The sequence below is a fragment of the Tremella mesenterica genome (assembly GCF_000271645.1).
Source record: "Tremella mesenterica DSM 1558 unplaced genomic scaffold TREMEscaffold_6, whole genome shotgun sequence".
Classification (NCBI taxonomy): Eukaryota; Fungi; Basidiomycota; class Tremellomycetes; order Tremellales; family Tremellaceae; genus Tremella; species Tremella mesenterica.
The window spans coordinates 832,196-853,923 of record NW_006711230.1 but is presented as its reverse complement, the minus strand read 5'-3'; the positions used below and the strand labels follow the sequence as shown (position 1 = coordinate 853,923).

General features: G+C 43.6%; 8 protein-coding genes across 8 annotated transcripts in view; 4 read left to right on the top strand and 4 right to left on the bottom strand.

Annotated features, from left to right (window-relative positions):
- Positions 1-103: 103 nt before the first annotated feature.
- Positions 104-2,414, top strand: TREMEDRAFT_68977 (uncharacterized protein; the record flags this gene model as incomplete). Its single annotated transcript, XM_007005149.1, has 6 exons — positions 104-159; positions 313-571; positions 743-1,205; positions 1,435-1,526; positions 1,736-2,088; positions 2,330-2,414. 6 exons carry the CDS (start codon positions 104-106, stop codon positions 2,412-2,414), a joined length of 1,308 nt encoding a protein of 435 aa, XP_007005211.1.
- A 222-nt stretch (positions 2,415-2,636) lies between these two features.
- On the bottom strand, positions 2,637-4,549 carry TREMEDRAFT_74035 (uncharacterized protein). The gene is made up of 5 exons (XM_007005182.1): positions 4,328-4,549; positions 3,698-3,744; positions 3,374-3,496; positions 2,929-3,245; positions 2,637-2,686 (listed from the first exon to the last, which is right to left on the bottom strand). The coding sequence occupies exons 1-5, from the start codon at positions 4,404-4,406 to the stop codon at positions 2,656-2,658; spliced, it is 597 nt and encodes a 198-aa protein (XP_007005244.1). The 5' UTR covers positions 4,407-4,549; the 3' UTR covers positions 2,637-2,655.
- A 397-nt stretch (positions 4,550-4,946) lies between these two features.
- TREMEDRAFT_31058 (uncharacterized protein) lies at positions 4,947-7,296 on the bottom strand (the record flags this gene model as incomplete). Its single annotated transcript, XM_007004836.1, has 5 exons — positions 4,947-5,068; positions 5,276-5,540; positions 5,685-6,043; positions 6,293-6,618; positions 6,905-7,296. The coding sequence occupies 5 exons, from the start codon at positions 7,294-7,296 to the stop codon at positions 4,947-4,949; spliced, it is 1,464 nt and encodes a 487-aa protein (XP_007004898.1).
- A 559-nt stretch (positions 7,297-7,855) lies between these two features.
- On the top strand, positions 7,856-8,671 carry TREMEDRAFT_74034 (uncharacterized protein). The gene is made up of 4 exons (XM_007005181.1): positions 7,856-7,903; positions 7,951-8,047; positions 8,171-8,254; positions 8,343-8,671. The coding sequence occupies exons 1-4, from the start codon at positions 7,861-7,863 to the stop codon at positions 8,440-8,442; spliced, it is 324 nt and encodes a 107-aa protein (XP_007005243.1). The 5' UTR covers positions 7,856-7,860; the 3' UTR covers positions 8,443-8,671.
- Positions 8,672-9,466: 795 nt separating this feature from the next.
- TREMEDRAFT_31494 (uncharacterized protein) lies at positions 9,467-11,811 on the top strand (the record flags this gene model as incomplete). Its single annotated transcript, XM_007004887.1, has 7 exons — positions 9,467-9,823; positions 9,897-10,120; positions 10,326-10,517; positions 10,599-10,778; positions 10,830-10,991; positions 11,268-11,439; positions 11,572-11,811. The coding sequence occupies 7 exons, from the start codon at positions 9,467-9,469 to the stop codon at positions 11,809-11,811; spliced, it is 1,527 nt and encodes a 508-aa protein (XP_007004949.1).
- A 366-nt stretch (positions 11,812-12,177) lies between these two features.
- On the bottom strand, positions 12,178-17,600 carry TREMEDRAFT_44314 (uncharacterized protein). The gene is made up of 7 exons (XM_007004942.1): positions 16,367-17,600; positions 15,441-16,182; positions 15,105-15,389; positions 13,834-14,894; positions 13,321-13,674; positions 12,733-12,963; positions 12,178-12,509 (listed from the first exon to the last, which is right to left on the bottom strand). The coding sequence occupies exons 1-7, from the start codon at positions 16,967-16,969 to the stop codon at positions 12,477-12,479; spliced, it is 3,309 nt and encodes a 1,102-aa protein (XP_007005004.1). The 5' UTR covers positions 16,970-17,600; the 3' UTR covers positions 12,178-12,476.
- An 857-nt stretch (positions 17,601-18,457) lies between these two features.
- Positions 18,458-19,200, bottom strand: TREMEDRAFT_62837 (uncharacterized protein; the record flags this gene model as incomplete). The annotated part of the gene is made up of 3 exons (XM_007005060.1): positions 18,458-18,527; positions 18,659-18,831; positions 19,078-19,200. The coding sequence occupies 3 exons, from the start codon at positions 19,198-19,200 to the stop codon at positions 18,458-18,460; spliced, it is 366 nt and encodes a 121-aa protein (XP_007005122.1).
- Positions 19,201-19,715: 515 nt separating this feature from the next.
- The window catches only part of TREMEDRAFT_62836 (uncharacterized protein), a gene marked incomplete at both ends in the record, with an annotated part of 2,499 nt that continues 486 nt past the window's right edge, over positions 19,716-21,728 (top strand). Inside the window, 9 exons of the mRNA XM_007005059.1 lie at positions 19,716-19,981; positions 20,063-20,181; positions 20,236-20,279; positions 20,328-20,414; positions 20,463-20,543; positions 20,578-20,679; positions 20,749-20,838; positions 20,995-21,141; positions 21,304-21,462. Coding sequence (XP_007005121.1) covers positions 19,716-19,981; positions 20,063-20,181; positions 20,236-20,279; positions 20,328-20,414; positions 20,463-20,543; positions 20,578-20,679; positions 20,749-20,838; positions 20,995-21,141; positions 21,304-21,462 — 1,095 coding nt within the window. The remainder of the gene's footprint in view (positions 19,982-20,062; positions 20,182-20,235; positions 20,280-20,327; positions 20,415-20,462; positions 20,544-20,577; positions 20,680-20,748; positions 20,839-20,994; positions 21,142-21,303; positions 21,463-21,728) is intronic.

The following is a 21,728-nucleotide window of genomic DNA, read 5'->3' as shown; positions in this document are numbered from 1 at the left end:
AGTACGGCCGAGAGTGACACTTGGTTTAGATTTCCGCTATGAAGTAGACACTTGCTGTTGTTTCATCACGAGCGAGGTATTGTACTCACTGTAAGAGTACGATATGACCACTCTCAACTTTCAAATCGCACAAGAGGTAGAAGCTACCGCTCCTCCCCCGTGAGTCTTCTACATGTTCCATATTCCCCCTTGACAGTCCCTCGTCATTCGATGAAAGTTCAAATCGCTGTGCCAAAAATACTGACTTCCCCTTACACAACTAAGGACAGTTGATAAGTGTACATGTGATAGGTAGACTATATTGATACCTAGTATACCTCTTGCAGCAGCATGGGGTCAAACATACCTCTCTTCTCATCCTTCTGAACAAAACATTTCACCTGGACCATTACTAAACCTCTCTCAAGGTGTTCCTGGTGATCCACCTCATCCTTCTCTTCTTTCCCGACTTTCTGAAACTTCTTCAGATCCTCAAGCAGCTCGATATGGTGATATACTCGGTGAACGTGTACTCCGTGAAGCTGTAGCTATCGAAACCAATCATCGTTATTCTCTTCCATCCTCTTCCTCGGTGTATAACCAAGATAAATTGCACTCAGAGTTGAAGAATGACGAAATACACTCCAACCTCAACAACGACGAAATACACTCCAACCTGTACAACGACCAAATACACTCCAACATCAACCACGAAGGAAATCCAATTGATTCCTTTCCAACATCGGATTCAAAGTTCGGAAAGGGGGGGATAACATGGGAAGATGTCGGTATAACAGTAGGATGTAATATGGCTTTCATAGTCCTTCTTCATACACTTTGTACACCTTTCAAATCATCAATCTTACTACCATTACCATCATATTTCAATCATACAATGTCATTATCACTTCATTCCGTTAAACCTATTTTCATTCCATCTTTACCTGAAAATGAATTTCGACCTTCTCTAAAAGAAGCTAGAAAATCGTTGGAAAAACAATCTGAAATCGAACCCATAAAAGCTATAGTACTCGTCAGTCCTAATAATCCTACGGGGGCTACGTACAGTCCGGAAGAATTGAAAGATTGGTATGATTTAGCTAAAGAATGGAAAGTGGCTTTGATCATAGATGAGACTTATAAGGATTTTGTGGATGGTGTACCTCATAATTTGTTTGAGTTGGAAGATTGGAGAGAGACTTTGGTCAGTTTAGGTAGTTTCAGTAGTAAGTTTGTTGATTTCCTTCACACCAATACCCACCCTCTTCGCCACTCTCAGACCACCTGATTCCTATCATCGATTGAACATTCATTCACTTATTCGTGCCTGTACTTGAATACTGTCTGTCCTTAGCTAGTTACACCATGCGCAAACTGCACTCGGATAGGCCGCAAATATGTCGTGGTCAATGGGTTTTCAAGAGATGATGAGGAGAACGGCGAGTTGATAAATAGAGGGATACAGAATCCCAGGGCATAGATTGGGTACTATCATCGCAAATCCTTACCTACTAAAACGTATCGCCACAATATGCGATTGTATGCAAGTGAGTCCTCCTCATTTCCGCCCCCCCCCTTTTCCCCCTTCATCTATCAAGGAACAAACCTCTACCTTTCTTGTGCTGCACAAGAGGAGATTTTCTCCCCATTCACCAGACTACCCATCGATCCACTTATCCATGTGTCATGCTGCGACAAAGAGATGAAGATCAAATTCAATCACTCAGGAGATTTGTGATAAGCGTTGATTGTCTAGATATGTCCACCACGTCCTCCTCAACTAGCTTTAGCTCCTCTTCTTCCATCACTGAGAAAAGATATTTCCAACTCCCGAATATCTCTGAAAAACCGGATGGATCTATTCGTCCCTACCGTCCAAGCTGTAAAAGGATGGAAGGTCATGTCCCATGGTGGATTCTTTGCATATGTCGAATTCCCATCTTATCTCCCGCGAAGAGATACACAGGGTAAAATAGGTAGTGAGATTGTATCCCGGTTATTGGCTGAAGAATGTGGAGTTGTTACTCTTCCTGGAAGTTTTTTCATGCCTTCTTTGGATGAACGGTGGGAAGAAGGGGCCGAGTTGTTGAAAGGGGATAAATGGATACGGTCAGTTCGAGATCATCCCTTTTTTCCCCTTCTCCTTCCTTCTTATGTCTCTTTTTTTGGGTACGACTTGTTGGCAATGAGAGATTTCGAGGTTTCACGGGTACGTCTGTCAGTATTAAGAAATCTCGAGGTTAGTGATGAGATAATGTAGTGAGGAGAGGAGAGAAGAGGAAACATACAGCTTGAGTGACGCGATGGAAGGGTGGGGAAAATGAAAGTAGGACTAAAAGCTGAATGTCAGATTCGCTGTGGCTAATGTCGGTGACGAGGTGATAAGACAATTAGGACCTAGGTTAGAGATGATGAATCGTCTCATGGGATATTGAATCCATCTTTACAACCGACAGCAAGCGGAGAGACGTCGGAGCTGGTAGCAATACAGTACATATCATCTTGTTTTGGTACTTTTGAGAAAGTAGATTGAGATCGGACATCAGGCATTTGAGTGAAGTTGATTTTCAAGAACAAGCTAGCGATAGTCATAGACAGCATAGAATACAATAAGTAGATGCATGAATCTCTCTAAGCAACCGACAATAAGATGACAGAGGGAAAGAGCTTGTGAAACTATTGCCGTGATTGCGATTCTAGCAAACGTCTGTTCATCAGCTTCATCTCCCACTTTTTAGTGAGGCAAACTATCTCTTCCTCGATTCAGTCCGCAAACAATTCTGTCTAACGAGAAAGACAGTAGCGCCTACCTCCCGTTGAATTTCATTACGATCAAGATGAACACGAGGCCAATATGGAATAGGGTGAAGAATGTTCTGAGGGAACGACATTACTTTGAAGATACTCTAAAGATATGAAGAGAAACATGAGGAAGATCCAAAAACCCACCTTCTAGCCTCAAGGATCATCCTCTCTTTCCTCTCTCTCAATTCTCTTTCTCTTTTCTCCCTTGTATCTTCCCACTTTCCCCCTACTCCCATCCCCACTCCCACTCCCGCTCCGAGTCCCTTTTCATTTCCATTCTCCATGACCGGGGAAAGGTCCGCTTTCTCTTTCCCTTTCCTCGAAGGTAATCTAGAAGCTAAACCGTATTTCTCTATCAGAGAAGGTGTCTTGTGATTCTCCGATATCTTTTGTGGGGCAACATGAACGGGATTCGGATCAAGAGGAAGGAGAGAAGGAGGAGGTTGGAATGATGCTGGGGCCTAAAATATCAGAAACATCCCACATCTCTCTCCACCAGATGTAGGGAAATTTCCGATTTACGCCTGGATTAAGTAGCACGGAGCTCTGCAGAGGGTGAAAGGGAATATTATGGGAGAGATTAACTCACAGAAGGTAAAAAACCCTTCTCTAAAATCTCTTCACTTGTAGCTTGTGCGGAACCTGTTTTGGATAAAGACCAAATGATATCTTTCTTTTGTATATGAGGAAAAGTCGAGTGAACACTTTCGACCTGATCCAATTAATACAACATTTTGTAAAATCCACAATTCTCCATCTCTTTTTTAACGAGTTCTTACGTCTACTCTTACAACACCACCATCGCAAAAATCCCCACAAGACCACATATTGGCTCGTAATTGTAGATTGTGAGATGGGGGAAGACGAGGTATTTGAGATTGGGGATGGGGAAGACGGAGTGGGGAGGACGTACCATAGCAGGAGTGACATTTCTCGTGGCTTGAGTCTGAGCGGAAGTTTCTGGATATTAACATGATCGTTCACAAAATGATAATACTCGGAAAATATTAAGTTGAAAGTGGGATGTACATATGTGACATGCCCGTAGGTCTTTGGGAAAGTGGGTTGTGTGATGATAATTTGAATATATATGGTTGGAACGGTCATCTAGCTTCGTATTAAGAAACAGATGACTCGGACAGAAGTTTGAAAGTGGAGCAGGAGTGAGAGGGAGACCGAGGAGGAAGAAGGAAAGAGTGGAAACATGAGATCGAACATGGTTGAAGGCCACATATGGAACAATCCCATGATCCATGAGACGTGATCGTGTGACTACTTGACTCCAGTAAATGAGATATGTAGTGCTCAATCATGGAACCATAGAGTAGAAGCATAGAATTTCCAAATGAGCAGTAACAAACTCGAGGAGCAAACACAAATGCAGAGGAATATGATGATTGAATAGGGTGGCAACCAAGAAAGATGATCATGATCTCACAAAACATTACTCCATTTTACCAATGAGATTCTCAAAATGACGATATACAATACTCGGTATGTATATGTGAAGATTGACCTGGAGAAAGTGGAAAACCTAACTTACTAGGTTTAGACCACCATCTGATCAAAATGGCCAAAAGAGCGACTACGAACAAACTTGAGATTATATCTTCTGTGGACATGTTCGATTCGATTCGATTAGTTTCCTTCTTCTCTTATCTCTTCTTTTCTTATGAAGTTCTCAGTGGGGTAAAGAGGATCGTCTCGATGTGCTTGTTTTTGAGTTTACCGAAGATAGATGCGTTTAAGATAGATTGAGATGGTTGAGAGTGAAAGAAGAAAGAAAGGATGGGTTGGACTGACGTTTTTGTGGCTTCTTCCTTCCTCTACGTCCAAATCACCTTTTACCGTGACAGCGTGACAGAGTGACAGGTAATGATTTCTTATGGTCCGTAAGGCGTAGTTTGTCATATTCGATCGGATCGTATGACTTGGTTAGAAGGTAGAGTAGTATATAGTATGCTGTATGCATCGCTAGCATACAAAGCATTAAAGTACAACAAGCAAACAAATGTTATATATCTGTGTTTCAAACCGTCCACCTTTAGATCGTCCCGGTCTCATTGCTTTCCTTCCCTCCCCCGGTAACCCGAATTATCGACTTCGAATGGAAGAGTCACTCAATGCAGAGAAGACACAGCTGAGGAAGACCGATGGAAAGTCTAATCCTGTCCCAAACCAAGCTCCACAATCACATACACATTAGCCACCACAACCACGCCGAACAAAAAGTATCCTAAGATCGTGACCCATATTGGACTCTTGTAACTTTTCGTCTTCCTCTCTATATCGGTGATAGTGATTTCCACCCCGGGACCATCTTTCAGATCCGATGATGATTCTATTACGGGACGAGGACTTGAGACAGGTTGGATCTCTTCTTGAGAAAGCCCTTGAACGGTATTCTCTGTGGTGGTCTCGGTTAAGATATCGATAGATTGGGTAGGATAAATGGGCGTGGAAGATGGAAGGGTTACTGAATCCGGTTTACTAGGGTTTGTCGATGGAGATGAGAAAGAAGGACTCTTTGAATAGATTTGATCGGGATGATCCGAATTGATAGGTCCGAGGACAGTCATGACGTCTTCTTTCGAACAGAGAAATACCAAGGGAAAGATGACGGTAGGTAAAACGATAGAAAGGACTACTTGTGATGCTACCAACATGGTGTTGAGACCTTTAGGACCGATGGCTGCTGCTACGATAGCAGCTGGTACTACTCCGATCAGACGAGTGATAAGTCTTCTTGCAAATGGCTAAGGTCAGATATGTCCTGATACTTTTTATACTGCTCTTGATGAAGAAGAAATATACACGACGAGGAAAGGCGGGTGTTGAGAGGGCGAAGGATCAAGAGATATTTGGGAGATGAGATGATAAGTTGGAACGACTAAACTCACAGGTGTATGCCAATTGATAAATCCCTCACTGACCACTTGTCCTGCCAGTGTTGCAGTTATACTAGCACTTTGACCTGCACATAACAAAGCCAAAGCAAATATAATCGCCGGAGCTTTCCCAATATAATCATTGATTATATCATGAGCTCCTTGAAGATCTGCATCAGAAGCTGGTATTCCCGATGTTCCATAAAAATATACAGCTCCTGCCAAAGTAAGAATAGCCGCATTGATAGTCAAAGCGAAACCTAATAAAGATAAAGTTGTGTCGATGGCAGTATGGAATAAATGTATATCGACCCATTTTATCCTATCGAATGATCTTAATTTCATTTCGTATTTCTTCTTTTCTTCTTCATCTTCTAATGTTGAAAATCTTGATAATCCTTCTATACTTTCCATACTTTCTATATTTCTCATCGTTGGAGAAAGAGGTTGACTTGAAAGATCTAAATGACCACCAGGTTGACGAGGTATATTCACATTTTCTATTTCCGGTTCTCTGAAAGATTTCGCTGTAAGTCGTCGACGAATCCCACCGAAAGTGAATTTAGGAATTTTGAAAGTTTGTTTTAATGGTTCAGGTGGTCGGGGTACCATTCCGAGACGATCTACACCGGCAAGTTCACTACCTAAGAATAAAGCGTGTGGCATGACTGTAGCTCCGATTATACCAACTCCGACGTATAATGCACCCGGTTCGACGAGAGTGTGGGAAGGGATTAGACCGTAGAATACATCCGGCCATGAAGGATGAATGAGATGAAGGAGGATCATGAATGATATGAAAACTGCCAAAACCAATGTGACGATTAAGATTTCGAAGAACAGCATGCCACGACGACCGGAAGAAGAGCTAAAGAAGATGAGTATAATGAGGACATCGAATGCTGTAATGAGAACTCCGGCCCAAAGGGGTAGGCGGGGGAAGAGTCTGATGGTCAGCGTGTTCCATTATGAACTCGCCTTATCACCTCCATCGATGGGAAATGACAACAAAGGGAGGGGTGTGACTGTATGAATGTATGAGACAAAGTATTTAGTGATGTGGGGGGGAGCCAAAAATATAGGTCTGAAGGATAGACCGTGAACGAATTGCGGACGTTTGGTGGGATGTTTTGATGACCTCTCAAGATATTGAATATTCATCGAAAACAGAATAAGAGTGTTTATCTGGAGATGGGATATACGATGGGAAGAGAGTAATGAGATTCACTGACAGATTCAAAGCCACCGCACTACCTATCAACTCTGCTAAATCACAAGCAACCACAGCGATCTCTGCTAATCCATACAACGTCCACAATCCCAATTTCCACCCAAGTCTCCATCTAGGATACTTGACTTGTAATCTTTCAAATAACAATCTCGTATTTGTAGCTAAAGATCTACCCGATACCGCACCTAGACGTACGGAGAGAAGTTGAAGTACCACAGCAGCTAAACCAGCTAGTAGAACGATGAAAAGAAGTTTGTATCCGTACAATGCACCAGCTTGTAGATCGGTGGCCCAGTTACCGGGATCGATGTATGCGACGGAAGATACTAGACCTGGACCGATGAAGGAGATGTGTCTTTTGCATAAAGTGCGAAGGTGAGAAAGGGATATCATGGTGGGATCGTGGGATCGTGGGTGTCGATGGGTTTCGGATGGAGGGTGATTGTTCAAATGAAGTAGATTAGAGAATGGATCATGTTATGAGTGTATGGATGAGAAGAGACGATGGGTCGATGGGTCGATGAGTCGATATGGTAGTGAGGCAAAGTAGGTAAGTAACGACTGAAAATGGAAACACCAGGTGGGGCTGAAGAATGCACAGCCAAAAGTCATCGCCGTAAATATGTACGCCGTCTGTCCGGAGACTGATAAGCTGCATGCTGCATGACTGCGTAGTGCATGCTATTCATATGAATCTCATACATGCCCATTCTACTCATCTCTTCCACTGCTGCATGCTGCACGATGCCGATGATAGTACTTGGCTTATTCTGCCACCATGCTACTTACCATGCCGTCATCCCGCCACGGGGCCACGGGAGAAATAACATAAAATGACCTGCAGAAATACTCCACATCATTCAACGTGAATGCTTTTTATTCCCTCTTTCGACTAGCCCCCGATAGTACCTGTAGTCTCCACCTCAACGACCGACGAGCGAGCAATTCTTCACGATCATGTCCAACCCCACCGTCCCTCTCCAGAACTCAGATCCTAACGGTCAGTCAGACACTCTCAATCGATCATGCAATGACTGATAATCATAGCTCAAACCGGTATGGCCGACCCTCAACAAAAGTTTATGGGGATACCCAAAGGCGCGGGTTTATTAGCTAAAAAAGGTTTTTTGGCCAAGGGAGGATCGTGAGTTTATTATACCACATATCACTGATCATCCATCGTACATCTCTCGTACTTTCTTCTCATAGAAACATCGTTCAAGAGAGAAGATGTTCGAAACCGTAGTATGGTCATACTGATCATCAGATCGATAGTCAGTCCGACAGATAATGTCCTCAGTCCATGTTCTGCCAAATTGAGTGGAGCGAAACAACGTCATTTTCAACCAAAGTGGGTCTCTGTCTCACTCCCATGACATCCATCTAATTCGACGTGGATAAAGTGGAGTTCAGAGAATTGATAGAGAACTGATTTACAGACAAAAACCAATGGGTATATCAAGTCAATTATCTCAATTGGCAGCTTCGAACTCTTCCCAATCCAACGTAGACGAATCAAAGCCTAAGACGGACCTCTAGATCATCACGGAAATGCCGTTCCTCGCTCTTACTCCAATCTTCTTTCTCTACCCTTGGAAAGTTTTCACTCTCCATGTTTTGTCCCGTGGTGCTTTCCCTATCGCGTCATCAAGCTCAACACACACTGAAAATTGAGCCGAAAGATAGGGAGAATTAATTGAATTCTGGGTGATCCTTGTCACAAGTGTACGTTCGAATGTTGCATATGCATTGTCCTCTCTGTTGTTTTATGCACATGCAGGAACCCATCAATGTGGCCGGGGCAGAAAACCTCAACCTCTAAATTAGATCTCCGGATTTATCGGCGTTGTGTTCTCACGGACCGCTGGTGACTCGATGAGTACGAAACGGTAGACAGTAGCAGTTCATATACATACACGCTCACACTTACAGTGCAATGTTCAACATACATATGGTCTACGTTGCTACATGCGGCATTTCTTGCATGTCGGCGCTTCATACGCCAATAACCTATCAAAGTCCGGTGGTTTGACGGAAATCACGTGACGTTCGGCCGAAATCCAATTCGGCCGATTCGGGCAAGAGCGATCAAAAGTGACGAAGGTACATAAGTAACAAGATGGTCTCTCTAACCTTCCTTCTTTCTTGTCCTTCCTCCGTTCATACGCAGGCGACAATGGCATCTCTCCTTCCATCTACCGTCACAGAACCCAACCCCTCAACAGATGTACCAGCCACTTCTTCATCGGGCAAAGATACATCGGCCGATATCAGAAACACTTCAGGTAATCCAAATATAGACCTTTCTCCCGATCTTACCGCTCAAACACTTTCAAATCCCAATAACACATCCTTCTCCTCCCCGTCATCACCAGACATACAGCAATCCCTTCATACCAAACAATCAATATCTTACTCCACTGAACAACCCTCTTCTCAACACGAGACGCCCTTGATTCACGATGAAAAGTCGTCTTCTCAAGACGAACCTGTCAACCCATCCGAACCCCCAATCTCACCTCGACTTTTACCCGATTCAAACTTCCCACCCATCACTAGAGCTATGACATCAGCTTCTACTAGACCCTATTCTGCTTTCTCAAGACGCACCAAAATCCTAATCGTCGTCCTAGGAGCTATATCCGCTATTTTCTCGCCCATCTCTTCAAACATTTACGTACCTGCCATACCTGTCCTCGCCGAGAAATTCGGAAGGTCAGAACAAGATCTCAGTTTAGGTGTTACTGTTTATTTGATATTTCAAGCTATCACACCTAGTTTCTTTGGAAGTATGAGCGATTCAATAGGTCGAAGACCGGTTTATATTGGGACATTGATTTTATATATGGCTGCTAATATCGGATTGGCTTTGGTACCGACTTCTTCTTATGCTGGTTTATTGGTTCTTCGTATGCTTCAGGTGAGTACAGTCTCCTCCTTCCCCCTCTCCGGTACTTTTGAAGAAGATTGAAGGGACACGCTGATATTTTAAGGCAACAGGAGGTTCAGCAGTGATCTCCATAGGAGCAGGATGTATTTCCGATATTGCAGAACCTCGTGAACGAGGTCGATATTTTGGTTTCTTTCAAGCTGGCGCAGTGATTGGGCCTGCCTTTGGACCCCTGTTAGGAGGAGTTTTGGCGCAGACATTAGGATGGAGAAGTATTTTTTGGTTTTTGACAATTGCCACAGGAGTTGTGTTGGTTCCTCTCATTTTGTGAGTTATCCTCTCCACTTCTTTCATTCTCTTCTCCTTTGTCTTCTCTGTTACTCTATTTATCTCTCGAGTACTCAATTGCTCCCATACCTCTTTCATCTTCAAAAACAAGCATGTTCCGTGCGCCTTCTGAGCAGTCTCCTTCCACACTCTTGTTCTCCTCATCTGAGCAAGCAGCCGAGTGAAAAAACCAAGCTCATGTAAGTTTCCTACCAGAAACTCTTCGTAGTTTAGTAGGCGATGGTTCCATCCCACCTCCAGCACTCAATTGTTCTCCAGGAGTATTACTACAACGTCGAAGGATGCAAAAGGCAAACGATGATTTGGCCCCTGAAGAACATATCGAAAGGCCTCCAAGAAAGAAAGTGAGTCTACGTCTTACCCCAAGCTACTGTACGTCCACAGACACACATTACTCAAGTCGCCTCTTCCTTTCTTTCTCCTCATCTTTGGGAATGGAGCGATTGAATTAGACAAGACCTGACATACAGTATGAACCCCTCTCAGCATTCATCATCCTCCTCACACCTGAAATCCTATTAGTCTTCATATTCGTATCTCTCCTCTATGTCGAATTTTACAACAATTTGACTGTTTATTCTACGGCACTCAAAGATTCCTACGGTCTATCAGAATTGAAAATCGGTCTTTGTTATTTGTAAGTTCTACCAGGTTGACTTTTTTGGTGACTGGAAAGATTGATGAATAGACCTTCTGGTATCGGTTCAGTTTGTTCTTCTCTGTTGAATGGAAGACAGATAGATTATTATTATCGTCGTGAGGAACGTCGTGTAGGAGGAGATTATAGGAAAAAAGGAGAAGAATTTAAGATTGAATATACTAGATTAAGGTGTATTATACCTTTCATGGCGTGAGTGTTTATAAATCCGTCTTATTCTCCTCTGCCCTTTACCTTTCTATCTCACTTTACTGTTTACTCCTTTCATGTGCTCCCCCTCGTCATGCGCGGTATCAGTCAACAACCCGACATATTCACTTTCCAATCCTACACCTTTATGATTCGAGACCAACATGTTCTTCACCTATCCTCTACCCGTCCTATGCCTGTACCTCCATTCCGTTTCCATCGGTTTACTGTCATTTGATACCTCTTCTTTCCCGTTACGTCCTCACGACTCACCCTCAGATTATTTATCGTAGCTGCCACTGCTTTGGGCTGGTGTCTAGAAGCCAAAGCTCCTCTCGCCGCTACGTTAGTGGTCAACTTTTTCGTAGGATTAGGTACAGGTACTATAAACACTGCAACTGTATATGGTCAAGATCTTAAACCTGGTCAAGGTGGTGCAGTCTCTGCTTCTGTGAGCATTCCTTTCTTTGTCTCATTTCCTCATCTCATATCTTATCAAGTCACATGTCCCACCCACCCCCCAAAAAAACTAAAAATTAAAAATCATAATGACAAAATAAAAGTTCACACCCACTGACATCAGCTCAACTTGGTCCGATGTTTATTCGGAGCAGTAGGAACAGCCGTCATTCAAATCATTTATCGTAAAATCAACGCAGGATGGACATTCGTACTTTTCTCAGGACTTTGTATAGCTGGTATTCCAATCCCATTCATAGCTGCTCATTATGGTCCTTCATGGCGACAATGTCGAGCTGAACGTTCTTTGAGGAAATCGGTAGGGAAGAAAGAGAAAGAGAAAGATGGTGGAGTAATTGCTTAGATAATTTGTATCATTTGGGGTTTTCTCTTTATTTCTATAGTAGATCGTTTTTCGTGATTGGTAAATTCAAATAGATGAATCGATTGATTTCTGGTCTTATCATCTTATTGCTTTTTTCGGTGACATGAGTAGTGTTGTGATTATTCTCATAGCGTTACTCAACGTGTATGAGTAGGTTATGTTTGTATATCTACATACCATGTGGATGGACTGAAGTTCATCATCATTCTAATTATATTTGTTGGTAATGGACCTGAACAAGGTTCTTGAAGATTTGTTAGGTGTTTCCTGACTTAGGTTTTCCGTCTTTCATATACCCCAATAGAGAACACTCTCTGAGAAATATATAGCATACCAACAAGAAGACACTTGACAAAACCCTCATTGCATGTCATATCTTTACAAAAATACAGAAAAAAGACTTTACAACCATACTTAGTTTGTAACCCATTACATAGCAGGAAAATATTTTCGTCCATCTCCAACCTATCCACGAGTCCACGGCTCCATTGGGATCAGGACCAAATCCGTACCAATCAGTCACAATGTATAGTGACATGTAAAGTACGTTGAGTCACACAAAAACCCTTCAGTCCAGACAATACCATCTTCGTATGGGGGATGTAGCTCACCAATCAAGATGAGCAGGGAGGAAGATGGAATGTTCAATTGCACAAGAATCGTCGGTTGAGACAATGCTACGTCGTCAGCGAACCGAGATCGAAGTATGATTTCAGAGAAAGTCGATGATAAGGGGAAGGAGAGAGGAAAACACGAAGGGCAGCATATAAGGAAGGAGGGGAGGGAGGAGGACATAAAGGCAGATGAGGGAATAAGGAAGGAGGGAAGGGATCAAGACAGAGAGAATGTATAGAAGGGAGAAAGAGAGAAAATGACAAGCGAAGAGATATGACAACTCACTAAATCCCTACAAAAACTAGGCCAAGAATATAATATCCTCCTCTCATCACCTTCCCTCCTAGCCAATTCCACTTCCCATCCGAACAACTCATGGAAAAAACGTAAATTCGGTTGAATCAAAACGTTTAATCTCCTAGCTCGAGTGAGGAGATAAGCATCCATGAGTCCTATTTTTTGATGTTGCATTATATATGCCATGACTATCGAAGCTGATCGAGAGACACCGACGCGCTAAGAGTTAGTTATCTTCTACAAACTTCATACCACAGGTGAGTGAGTGTCTTGAGGTGTGACACGTGTTCGAACTTGAACAAGAACAGGATGGAAAATGATGATAAAGAGATATGACAGTGGACAGAGAGGTATGATGGTAGATGATGGTGGATAAGGAGAGATGATGGTGGATAAGGAGAGATGATGATGAATAAGGAGATATGATGGTGAACAGGTAGATATAATAGTGGATAAAGAGATATGTTAGTGAAATAAGGGGTATGATAGTGACGAAAGAAAGGAGCGAAGTTGAATTACGGGATAAAAGATAGGAGGACTGATTGAGGCGACGAAATTGAATTCTCCAAAACTCACACAATGTACCAAAACTTTACCACCATTAACCCTAGCATCCTCAATCCATTCACAAGCTCTAGCAATCAAAGGTCTCAAAGGATCATTCCCATCATCCCTTATATCACAAAGATCTAAAACTTGTATCCTCCCAGATTTAGCTTCATCACATAAAGTGTTTCCAACTTTACCATGTATAGGATCAAAACCTTCTTCACATTGAATAAGACTTTCACCTACGGAAACCACATGGGTTATACCTAACGCATGTAAGAGAGAAGCGTTTCCCGCATGTTCTAGATTTCCTAGATAGAGGAATGGAAGGATACGAGATGGGAAACAATCGAATCGAGGATCATGAAACCATACATGTGACTTTGTTTCATCGTCCCCATGTCCATTACCATTTCCATTTTCGTGGACAATGATATTTTGGTTCATAGGAGTCGTATGATTACTTTGGTTGATGAGATTAGATTGGATCGTAGGATCAGGTGTGATAGTTGGATTGGTAGGTGTCGATTGCTTTTTGACATGAGATAATTTCAAAGGAGTCATCTGTGAAAAATTCGTACGAATAGGTGAATTTGGTGAAGAGTTTGGAATTTGATTTTTAGTAGGACTTGGACTTAATCCTAATGACCATTGTTTCCATCTGGCTAAACTATTTGGTGAATTCGTTTTTTCTCCGGTTGAGATTTGACTTTCCATAGAAAGTCTTATCAATTTTGTCCTTCTATCACTCTTCAACCTATCATCAATCTTCCTCAATAAAGGTTTATCCGTCGGATACAAAAAGAAAGATCTATTTGCAACGTTTTGAAGATAAAGATAAGCTTCAGGTAAACAAATTTCAAGTGAAGACATTATATAACTCAAAACGAGTATACTCGATTCGGTATAACCATCTTGACAATGAATTAAAACTTTTCTTTTGATACCTGATTTATCTCTACCTTCAATGATTTTCCGAAGAAAATAAACGAGCTCGACGATTTTATCCACCATAATGGTTAAATTCCGATTGAGACCATGAGGAGAACGACAAGAATCGGAACATTCCAAAGAAACATATTCGTGGTTTGAAGTTTTTGATCGACGTTGACGAGTGGAACCTTCATCTGAAGGGGATGCGTTACGTTTTGATCCTACATCATTGACCGAGGAAATAGCAGGAGATGAAGAAGGGGTTAAAGAAGAAGATGAAGGAGAGAGAAGATTTCGAAGAGCTATGGTAGCTGGTGATGAAGTCCATGAATTTGAGGAATCTTCAGACCGACGTGATTTATCCAAGTCGAGTAATTTTCGATATGCAGCGGTGAGTTGAGATGAAGTTGGCATTTCAGCAAGTTCTGAAGTATGGACACATAAATCGAACTGGATTTGAGACCCGATTCCATCTTCAGCTCCACCGGGAACGTCACAGTTGTTCCCGACCCAGAACCCTTCCACAACTTCGGATCCGCGGGTCATAGCTCGACTTTCTATCGCCTCTCTGGCGAAGAGATCAGTCAGAGCGGAGTTGGGTGTAGATCGACCGTGGTAGTCCAAATTGACCAGATGAGGACAAGTTTCTTGAATCTTGTCAAAAGGTTCTGTCACGTCATCAGCATCTTTAAAAATGCAGCTATCATCACAAAGAAACGATGCCAGGACGACGGTGGGAATGCAGATGAAAATGGATACATGATGAAACACGATGAAGGACAGAGGTCAGAGTCTGAATGAAACTAGGGATGAAAAGAGAACGAAAAGAAACAGCATCGATGAAGATTTGTGGATGACGACCGCAGAAAGCGACTCACCAACTACGATCCAAACACCATACCTGACTGGTTCACCAAATCCCTCCCCCTGACCTTGACCATGAGAACGATAATACCCTTCCATCCGTTGCTGCCACAGATCATGTTGAGCCAAAGCGATCTGTTCCGCAACCTCCAATACCCCATGTCCCAACCCTCCTTTCGCGTATATAATGATATCGCTGATAGTAGCATATTTGATCTGTTGTATATTCAAATTACGCAAATTGATTTGTTGCGGTAATCTCGCTGGTTTGAACCTTGGCCTTGGGGGTGCAGTTCCAGCTGGTATGGTTGACCTAAATCGAGATCTGACACATTTCCCACGTTCTTCACGCTGGGTTTTTGTCATAGTTGGGAGATCGAAGATGTCTTGGACATGTAAAGAATTGAGAAGGACACAAGACGGACCTTGATCTTCCGCTTCATCGGTCTCCGAATCTGTTTCGCACGGCGAACCACCACAAGGAAGAGGATGATGGGTCTCTCCCAATCCTTGAGCTAGAGCGGCGGATAAGACCTTTTTAGATTCACAAGGGTGCATAGCGACGTCCACATTGTCCGTCTCCACGGTGATTTCTGTCGATACATTCTTGATGATTTCAGTGAATGGACTAGGCGAAGTAGGGGTAGGTGGGACAGAGTCAGATGGCTTGAGAAGAGACTGAGATGGTGGTACCCAATCGGCTATGGAGGGTGAGGTTCCTTCGGTGGTTCCTGCAGAAGAAGCCCAAGATTCGGAAGAAGTGGATACCGTCTCACTTCTGTTCCGAGCGGGTGCCGTCTCCGATGGGAAATTAGAAGATTCGTTAGATCCAAGATCAAGATCCGAAGACCGGGAAGATTGTGATTTCCCTGAAGGTACTTTCGATGGACGCTGAGATCTGTCAAGAGGATGAGGAGGACAAAGTAGAACACATAATCCTCGATATGGTGGAGGGGCGAAAGGAGGGAAATGTCCGAAAAAGGCGGCCATGTCTCTTCCTTTGGCACCGTCGTCTGAGATGCCGTGTAACCATGGAAAGAGGACGTGACTGGGGGTATCGATCATGGCGTGTTGATCGACCAAAACTGGTAACTGATGTGTCAGTTTGTTCCTGTGTTTTCCATCATTTCCAAAACGGATGAATTGATGAGCCATTATGGTGGAGTGACGAAGTGGATGTAGATGGGAATGAGTGGATAAGTAACATATCGGGGAGAGCGAGGTAACAGGAGGTGATGGGGGTGAGGCAAAGGTTGAGAACAGTCAAATCACTGACCTCTTTCGCACTTATGAGCCTCACACCAGGTCGAATTTGTTTTCTTTCTTCCTCCCAACCCCACTTTGGCATTCCCCAAATCTGTTCTTTTTCATCATCCTCACCTTCCATTTGTCCTCCTTGCTTGTTCTCCATCTCCTTCTTTGTTTGTTGATCAACTTCCATCTTCTGATCCGCATCGCTCCCCATGCTCGACACGTGGATCTCATCCCCTGTCTCATTCTTCTCAGTGGCGGCGATCTGTTCCCTACTCGGGACCGATTTGAACAACAAGGAAGTAGCTTTGATCTGTGTCCCTCTGCCTGAACGTCCCACTACAGCCGATTGAGTGGAGTCAGTGGTGAGACGCGCCTCGGAAGATCTGCATCTTTCCATGGCTTTGGACTGAGAGGGAGAGAAGAGATGAGTGGGAGTGACAGGTGTGGGTGGGGCGGAGATAGGAGCGAGGTTCATAGTGGGAGGAGGGGTGGAAGGTCTGGATGATGGAAGAGGGAGTTTTCGTTCTGCCAGAGTTGGAGTTGGAGTGGATGATTGAGACACGGGAGGGGAAGGGGAGGGGGAGAGTGGGAATCGGGTGGGTGGTGGGTAGAGAACGATGGACATGGTGAGATTTGGGATTCACTCTTGATTCGGTTTACCAATAGACTATAAGACAATCGAGGGAGGGGGTGGTGACGACAGGTGTGCAGAGTAGCGGGTAGCGGGAGAGAGGTATAGAATTGACCAATGGTGGAAGGGTGAGTAGTGGTAGAGTGGAAGTGGTTAGTGGCTGGAGTTTGAGATGAATGATCGGAGAGAGACGGAGTATGCCGTACAATTCTTACACCGCTGTGTCGTGGGAAGGGAAGGGAAGGGAAGGGGCGTCTGGGGTGTGGACGCGAAGATGATAGATACGTACGAGCAAGGGGTAAGGTGGGGGGGTTTGTGGATCAAATGAACAATGATCCGTAGTACGTGAGGCTGTCGTCGTTTATCGTCTGTCGTTTTGTCGGGTCGTGTGATGTGTCGATAGTCAAAGGTCAATGGCCACTGGGCACTGGGATGTAGATGTTCGAGTGAGAATGTCACCACGACAATCACTGCCCAGACGTTTGAGTGGAAGTTTTATGGGAGTATGTCATGTCGAATGGTTCTGTGACGTATGAGGAGAGATCGTCGAGTGGTGGTCAACCGTAAAAGTAATGTCTCCACCTTGCTGGACAAGTGAAAGAGTAGTGTTGGAAGAGTGGATGTGAAATGTTCCCTCTTGTCTTTCTCTCCTGCCCCAACTGCCAGTTGGTAATACAGTTGTGCTAGAGGTTCTTAGGTGCTGGAGGAGCGAGCGATGACTTTTGTCTTGGTACGTGACTGCCCTTTGACCCTTGTGCCCCATGCCCCTTCTTTCCTCTCTTTCCTCTTCACTTTCCTCTTGGGGCCAACTGTACCGTTCCTGATCAAGCTAACCCCTGTAGGGAAGAATGTATATTCTCCTACCTTTTTTTCAATCTTTTCTCCCGTTAGACCGTGCCTCAAGTGGCGAGACTTTACTCCTCTCGGACCGGTTCCCGTCTCTCTCTCTACTGACAGTGGAGGCAGCACGTCAGCCGCAGCCAGTTTTCGGGATAACAGATGAATGTGTGTGTGAAGTAGTGATTGTGTAAGGATGTTGAGGTGGTGGAGCATGGAGTGACGGGAGAAACAAACGCACGAGCCTCAAAGGACCCATCTAACACTACTACTACCTTTGACTAAACAAACGCACAGACCTATCAATCTTTCAACTTTACTTTTTCCCCCTTGGGGCAGAACGGAGTACGACGACCCTGAAGCCCCTGAAAGACCGACAAAGGGGACCGATTGGTCATTGAATTCTACCGGCAACTACCGGACCTGGAGCCCCGCTTCTACGACTGGGACTTGCTCTGCATACGACACCTATGTACAGCTCCTCTTCCTCTTCACCACCCAACCCCACAATCGCATGTACTCGTATAGATGTCGCCACAACCACAACTAAAATAGGAGAACGAAAGATGATACATGAATTCCCAGCTCAAGCTGCTCAAGACCACCCTCTGCCGTCATTAATTCAGTCTTACATCATCTTGCGAGTCACGTTTCCCAATCGAGCCATTTTGACAATTCTTTGAACATGGTACACGGTCCATGGTCTGGGATGCACCTATGAGATACACCACATAGCAAATGAATCTACATCAATACCCAATATCACCCCTCATTGGCCAGTATCGCATTGACGAATCGATGACGAGAATGTGTAACTCTTTCTTGTTGGCTCCTGCTGCGACTTACCATCGATCCGCAGCTGCGTGACATTCCCCCTTATAGTCTGCTCGAATGGTCAAAATGGGTAATGTCTCACTCTCATTCATTCTTCCTCCTAATTCGGGACAAATTACTGTCACCTTTCCCAATCTCTTACCCTCTATGGACTCAAAACCCCCCCTCAACCCTGGAAATGGATACTGTATGATCGTCCTACTATCATGTCATAACGATGAACGAGTGATTATTTATCAAAGCGTGACATTCTAACATCGAGATGGAGGTTTGAATGATATATAAGCAATGAATGTACCTGTCATATTCTCTACTCATCCTACCAATACTTATGTCAAGATGAGACTGGGTGATCTATTGGATCCCCCTAACTTCCCTCTACCAGAATTTTGGCCCTATTGTTTCTTCAATGATTCACAAGGGCCACCCACTTCCCATATTGGACCTCCTCCCAACTCCCCTCCCGGTCCAATCTCATCTCCTTTCTCCTCTCTTCCTTCCCCTTCTCTCTGCTTTTCAAGCGGATTAGGATGGGAAGTTCCTCCTCTCACCATTGGAGGTCCAGGATTATTACCATCCTGTTCACTCCCATCTCCTCGTCTTCCTCTTCCCGAGGCCGGTTCATCTCATTCTGAAGAACCGGAACGAAGAGATTTTTTTCCCCAACCCCACCACTCTTCACCTCCCTCTTACCCCTCTTCACCTCCCCTCTCTTCACCCACTATCCGACCCCTTTCACCCATCTTCCATCCTCCCTCTCACCCTCCTTCCCCGACCTTTCTTCCTCCTTCTCCCCTCTATCGACCTCCCTCCCCCCTCTATAGGTCTGAGTCAGAAGGCTCATTTATAGAGTTCCAATATGAAGGAACAAGACCTTCTCAGACCTACGACTACGGCCGCGAAGTCATCGAGGAACAAAGGGAGGTATATGAAGAAGATAGAAATAATAATTACGAAAATTCCGCCACAAATTTCGATGTGCCACAAAGGCGAATACGATTACCTTCTCTAAACGTCTCTCTCCAACTCGTCTCCACAACCATTCCTTCCATTTTAAATCTCAACAATCATGTCCCCCGTCATACCCAATTTGAACAATATGGAAACGTTGATCCCCTTTCTGGGAGAATATACCCAAACGGGGAAATTAGAACGACAGATCAAAGCTTCAGACACGATAACTTCCATCGAGAAATCTCTCATCCCACTTTTAGACAAGATGAGACAAGCGGATTTGGTGGATACAGACGAAATTTTGGCTTGTAGAGAATTCGATATTTCTTTATTATCTTCAGAAGATTTGAACAGAATGACAGCTGGTCTGTTATATATCCTGTAAGTGTTCTCCTTTTTCACCCCATTATTGCTTCTTTCTATCTCGGGAATCTACGACGGTGAATTAGACTGATTTAGCAGAGAGATGAGATTGAAAACGGTCAAAAGAGGAACACAAGCTTCAGATATAGTCTATAACGATGCTTCAAGATTATGTCAAATAGCAGATACCACCCAATTAGTCTTATGTCAAAAACAAGGTAAAGCAGACTATTGCCTCTTTCACATTCCATTAAACATGGCTGACGTGAAAGTTGTCAATTTTGTCAATGCTTTCTACAATTTCCTTGAATCTACCGTGAGTAAATCTCCTTCCATAAGAGAAAAAGTATGACTTATCGAATAGCCTTTATCTGTTATTGAACCTTTATCAAATCTCATACAAAATCATCCTCCAAATGTTTTGACTCCGATCCATCATATCTTTCTCGAAGTAAGCCTTTTCTCTTCATATAAATTCAACTTCCAAGCTAACTCTAAGGCTTGTCTCTCTGCTAGATTAAATGACAATTTCGACATAGCAATGCCAATAATCAATCATATATATCTAGATACCAAACTCGTAAGTTCTCTCGACTAAATATGGCTGATATCAGTGTCATCCTACATATCTCGACGTGATTTCATTTTACCATCACGCGGGTCTTATCTGCGCGGCTAGACAAGAATTCTCAAAAGCCGTAGGACTTTTCAATGTGGTATGTTCTTTTGTTCCTCCTATCAATCTTGAGAAAAGGTATCGAATGTATCGAATGCTAAATCAGTAGGCAGTGACTATACCAACATCTGCAGCTTCGGCTATACAATTGGTTTCTGCGAAAAGGGCAATTTTATGTAATTTGTTAAGTACCGGAAAGGTCAGTACGAGTTGTCGCATTCTACCATTCTGATTCCTCTTCAAGTAGAATAGTATGACCGTTGATGAGGATTGGCGATGGAAGGACTGTGAGGGGTTCGAGGAGATGATTGGTGGATGGGGATGATGAAGAAATAATTAAGATGCTAACAAATAGAAATTACATTTCCCAAGATATACTTCCTCAGCAGTCACTCGATTATTAGAACGGTATGCTCAACCATACGAAAGGATCTCTAAATCTTTCGATGAAGAAGATTGGTCTGGAGTGTTGGATCATTCTCAGGATAAGATATTTGACGAGGTGAGTTTTTTGGTGCTTCATCATATCTTTTTCCTACTACTTTTCCCCCTCGCCTCTATATTCAACCCTTCACCACTGTCTCGGTCTCTTCTCCCTCTGAACCCGTTTCTTATCTTTACCATATAGATAGCTATATTTGGTTGCAACAAAGTTGACAAACAGGATTACAATCGTGGATTGATAAACCAACTTATAAATTCTATTATCCCTCGTAAAATATTAAAACTCGAACAGACATATTCTCGTCTGACAATCCCTCAACTTCTTCAGAAACTCTCATTTGACTCTGAGGATCAATTACTTTCTATCCTCGATCAAATGGTTCGTCTTTTGTCTCATTCGCTCTTGCTCATCTTGCATTTTCATTTCTGGTCATCTTGCATTTTCATTCTGGTCACCATTCCATCATTCCAACATCCTCTTCTCCCCCCCCCCCCCCACAAGAGCCCTTGGAGAAGCGTCAACCGTGGAAAGTCTGGGGTAGTACCACGAATTGTGGACATAAGCAGGGTCACCAGATATGTTTATTTGGTCCACTTTGTCGACGTCAGGTAGGAATGCCTGGGTGGAAGCTCGAGTTTGACGGG

What these genes read in the sequence shown, in the direction of transcription:
- TREMEDRAFT_74035 (XM_007005182.1), bottom strand. Translation starts at nt 4,406, where the DNA reads ATGTCCACAGAAGATATAATCTCAAGTTTGTTCGTAGTCGCTCTTTTG. An exon ending in GAAATGTCACTCCTGCTATG is followed by an intron (nt 3,497 to 3,697) that starts GTACGTCCTCCC and finishes TAATTGGATCAG; the next exon opens with GTCGAAAGTGTTCACTCGAC. An exon ending in AGAAGGGTTTTTTACCTTCT is followed by an intron (nt 3,246 to 3,373) that starts GTGAGTTAATCT and finishes CTGATATTTTAG; the next exon opens with GCCCCAGCATCATTCCAACC.
- TREMEDRAFT_74034 (XM_007005181.1), top strand. Translation starts at nt 7,861, where the DNA reads ATGTCCAACCCCACCGTCCCTCTCCAGAACTCAGATCCTAACG. An exon ending in TTTTTGGCCAAGGGAGGATC is followed by an intron (nt 8,048 to 8,170) that starts GTGAGTTTATTA and finishes ACTGATCATCAG; the next exon opens with ATCGATAGTCAGTCCGACAG. An exon ending in CAACGTCATTTTCAACCAAA is followed by an intron (nt 8,255 to 8,342) that starts GTGGGTCTCTGT and finishes ACTGATTTACAG; the next exon opens with ACAAAAACCAATGGGTATAT.
- TREMEDRAFT_44314 (XM_007004942.1), bottom strand. Translation starts at nt 16,969, where the DNA reads ATGTCCATCGTTCTCTACCCACCACCCACCCGATTCCCACTCTCCCCC. An exon ending in TGGTGTTTGGATCGTAGTTG is followed by an intron (nt 14,895 to 15,104) that starts GTGAGTCGCTTT and finishes ATGACGTGACAG; the next exon opens with AACCTTTTGACAAGATTCAA. An exon ending in CTCCTTTGAAATTATCTCAT is followed by an intron (nt 13,675 to 13,833) that starts GTCAAAAAGCAA and finishes GATGAAACAAAG; the next exon opens with TCACATGTATGGTTTCATGA.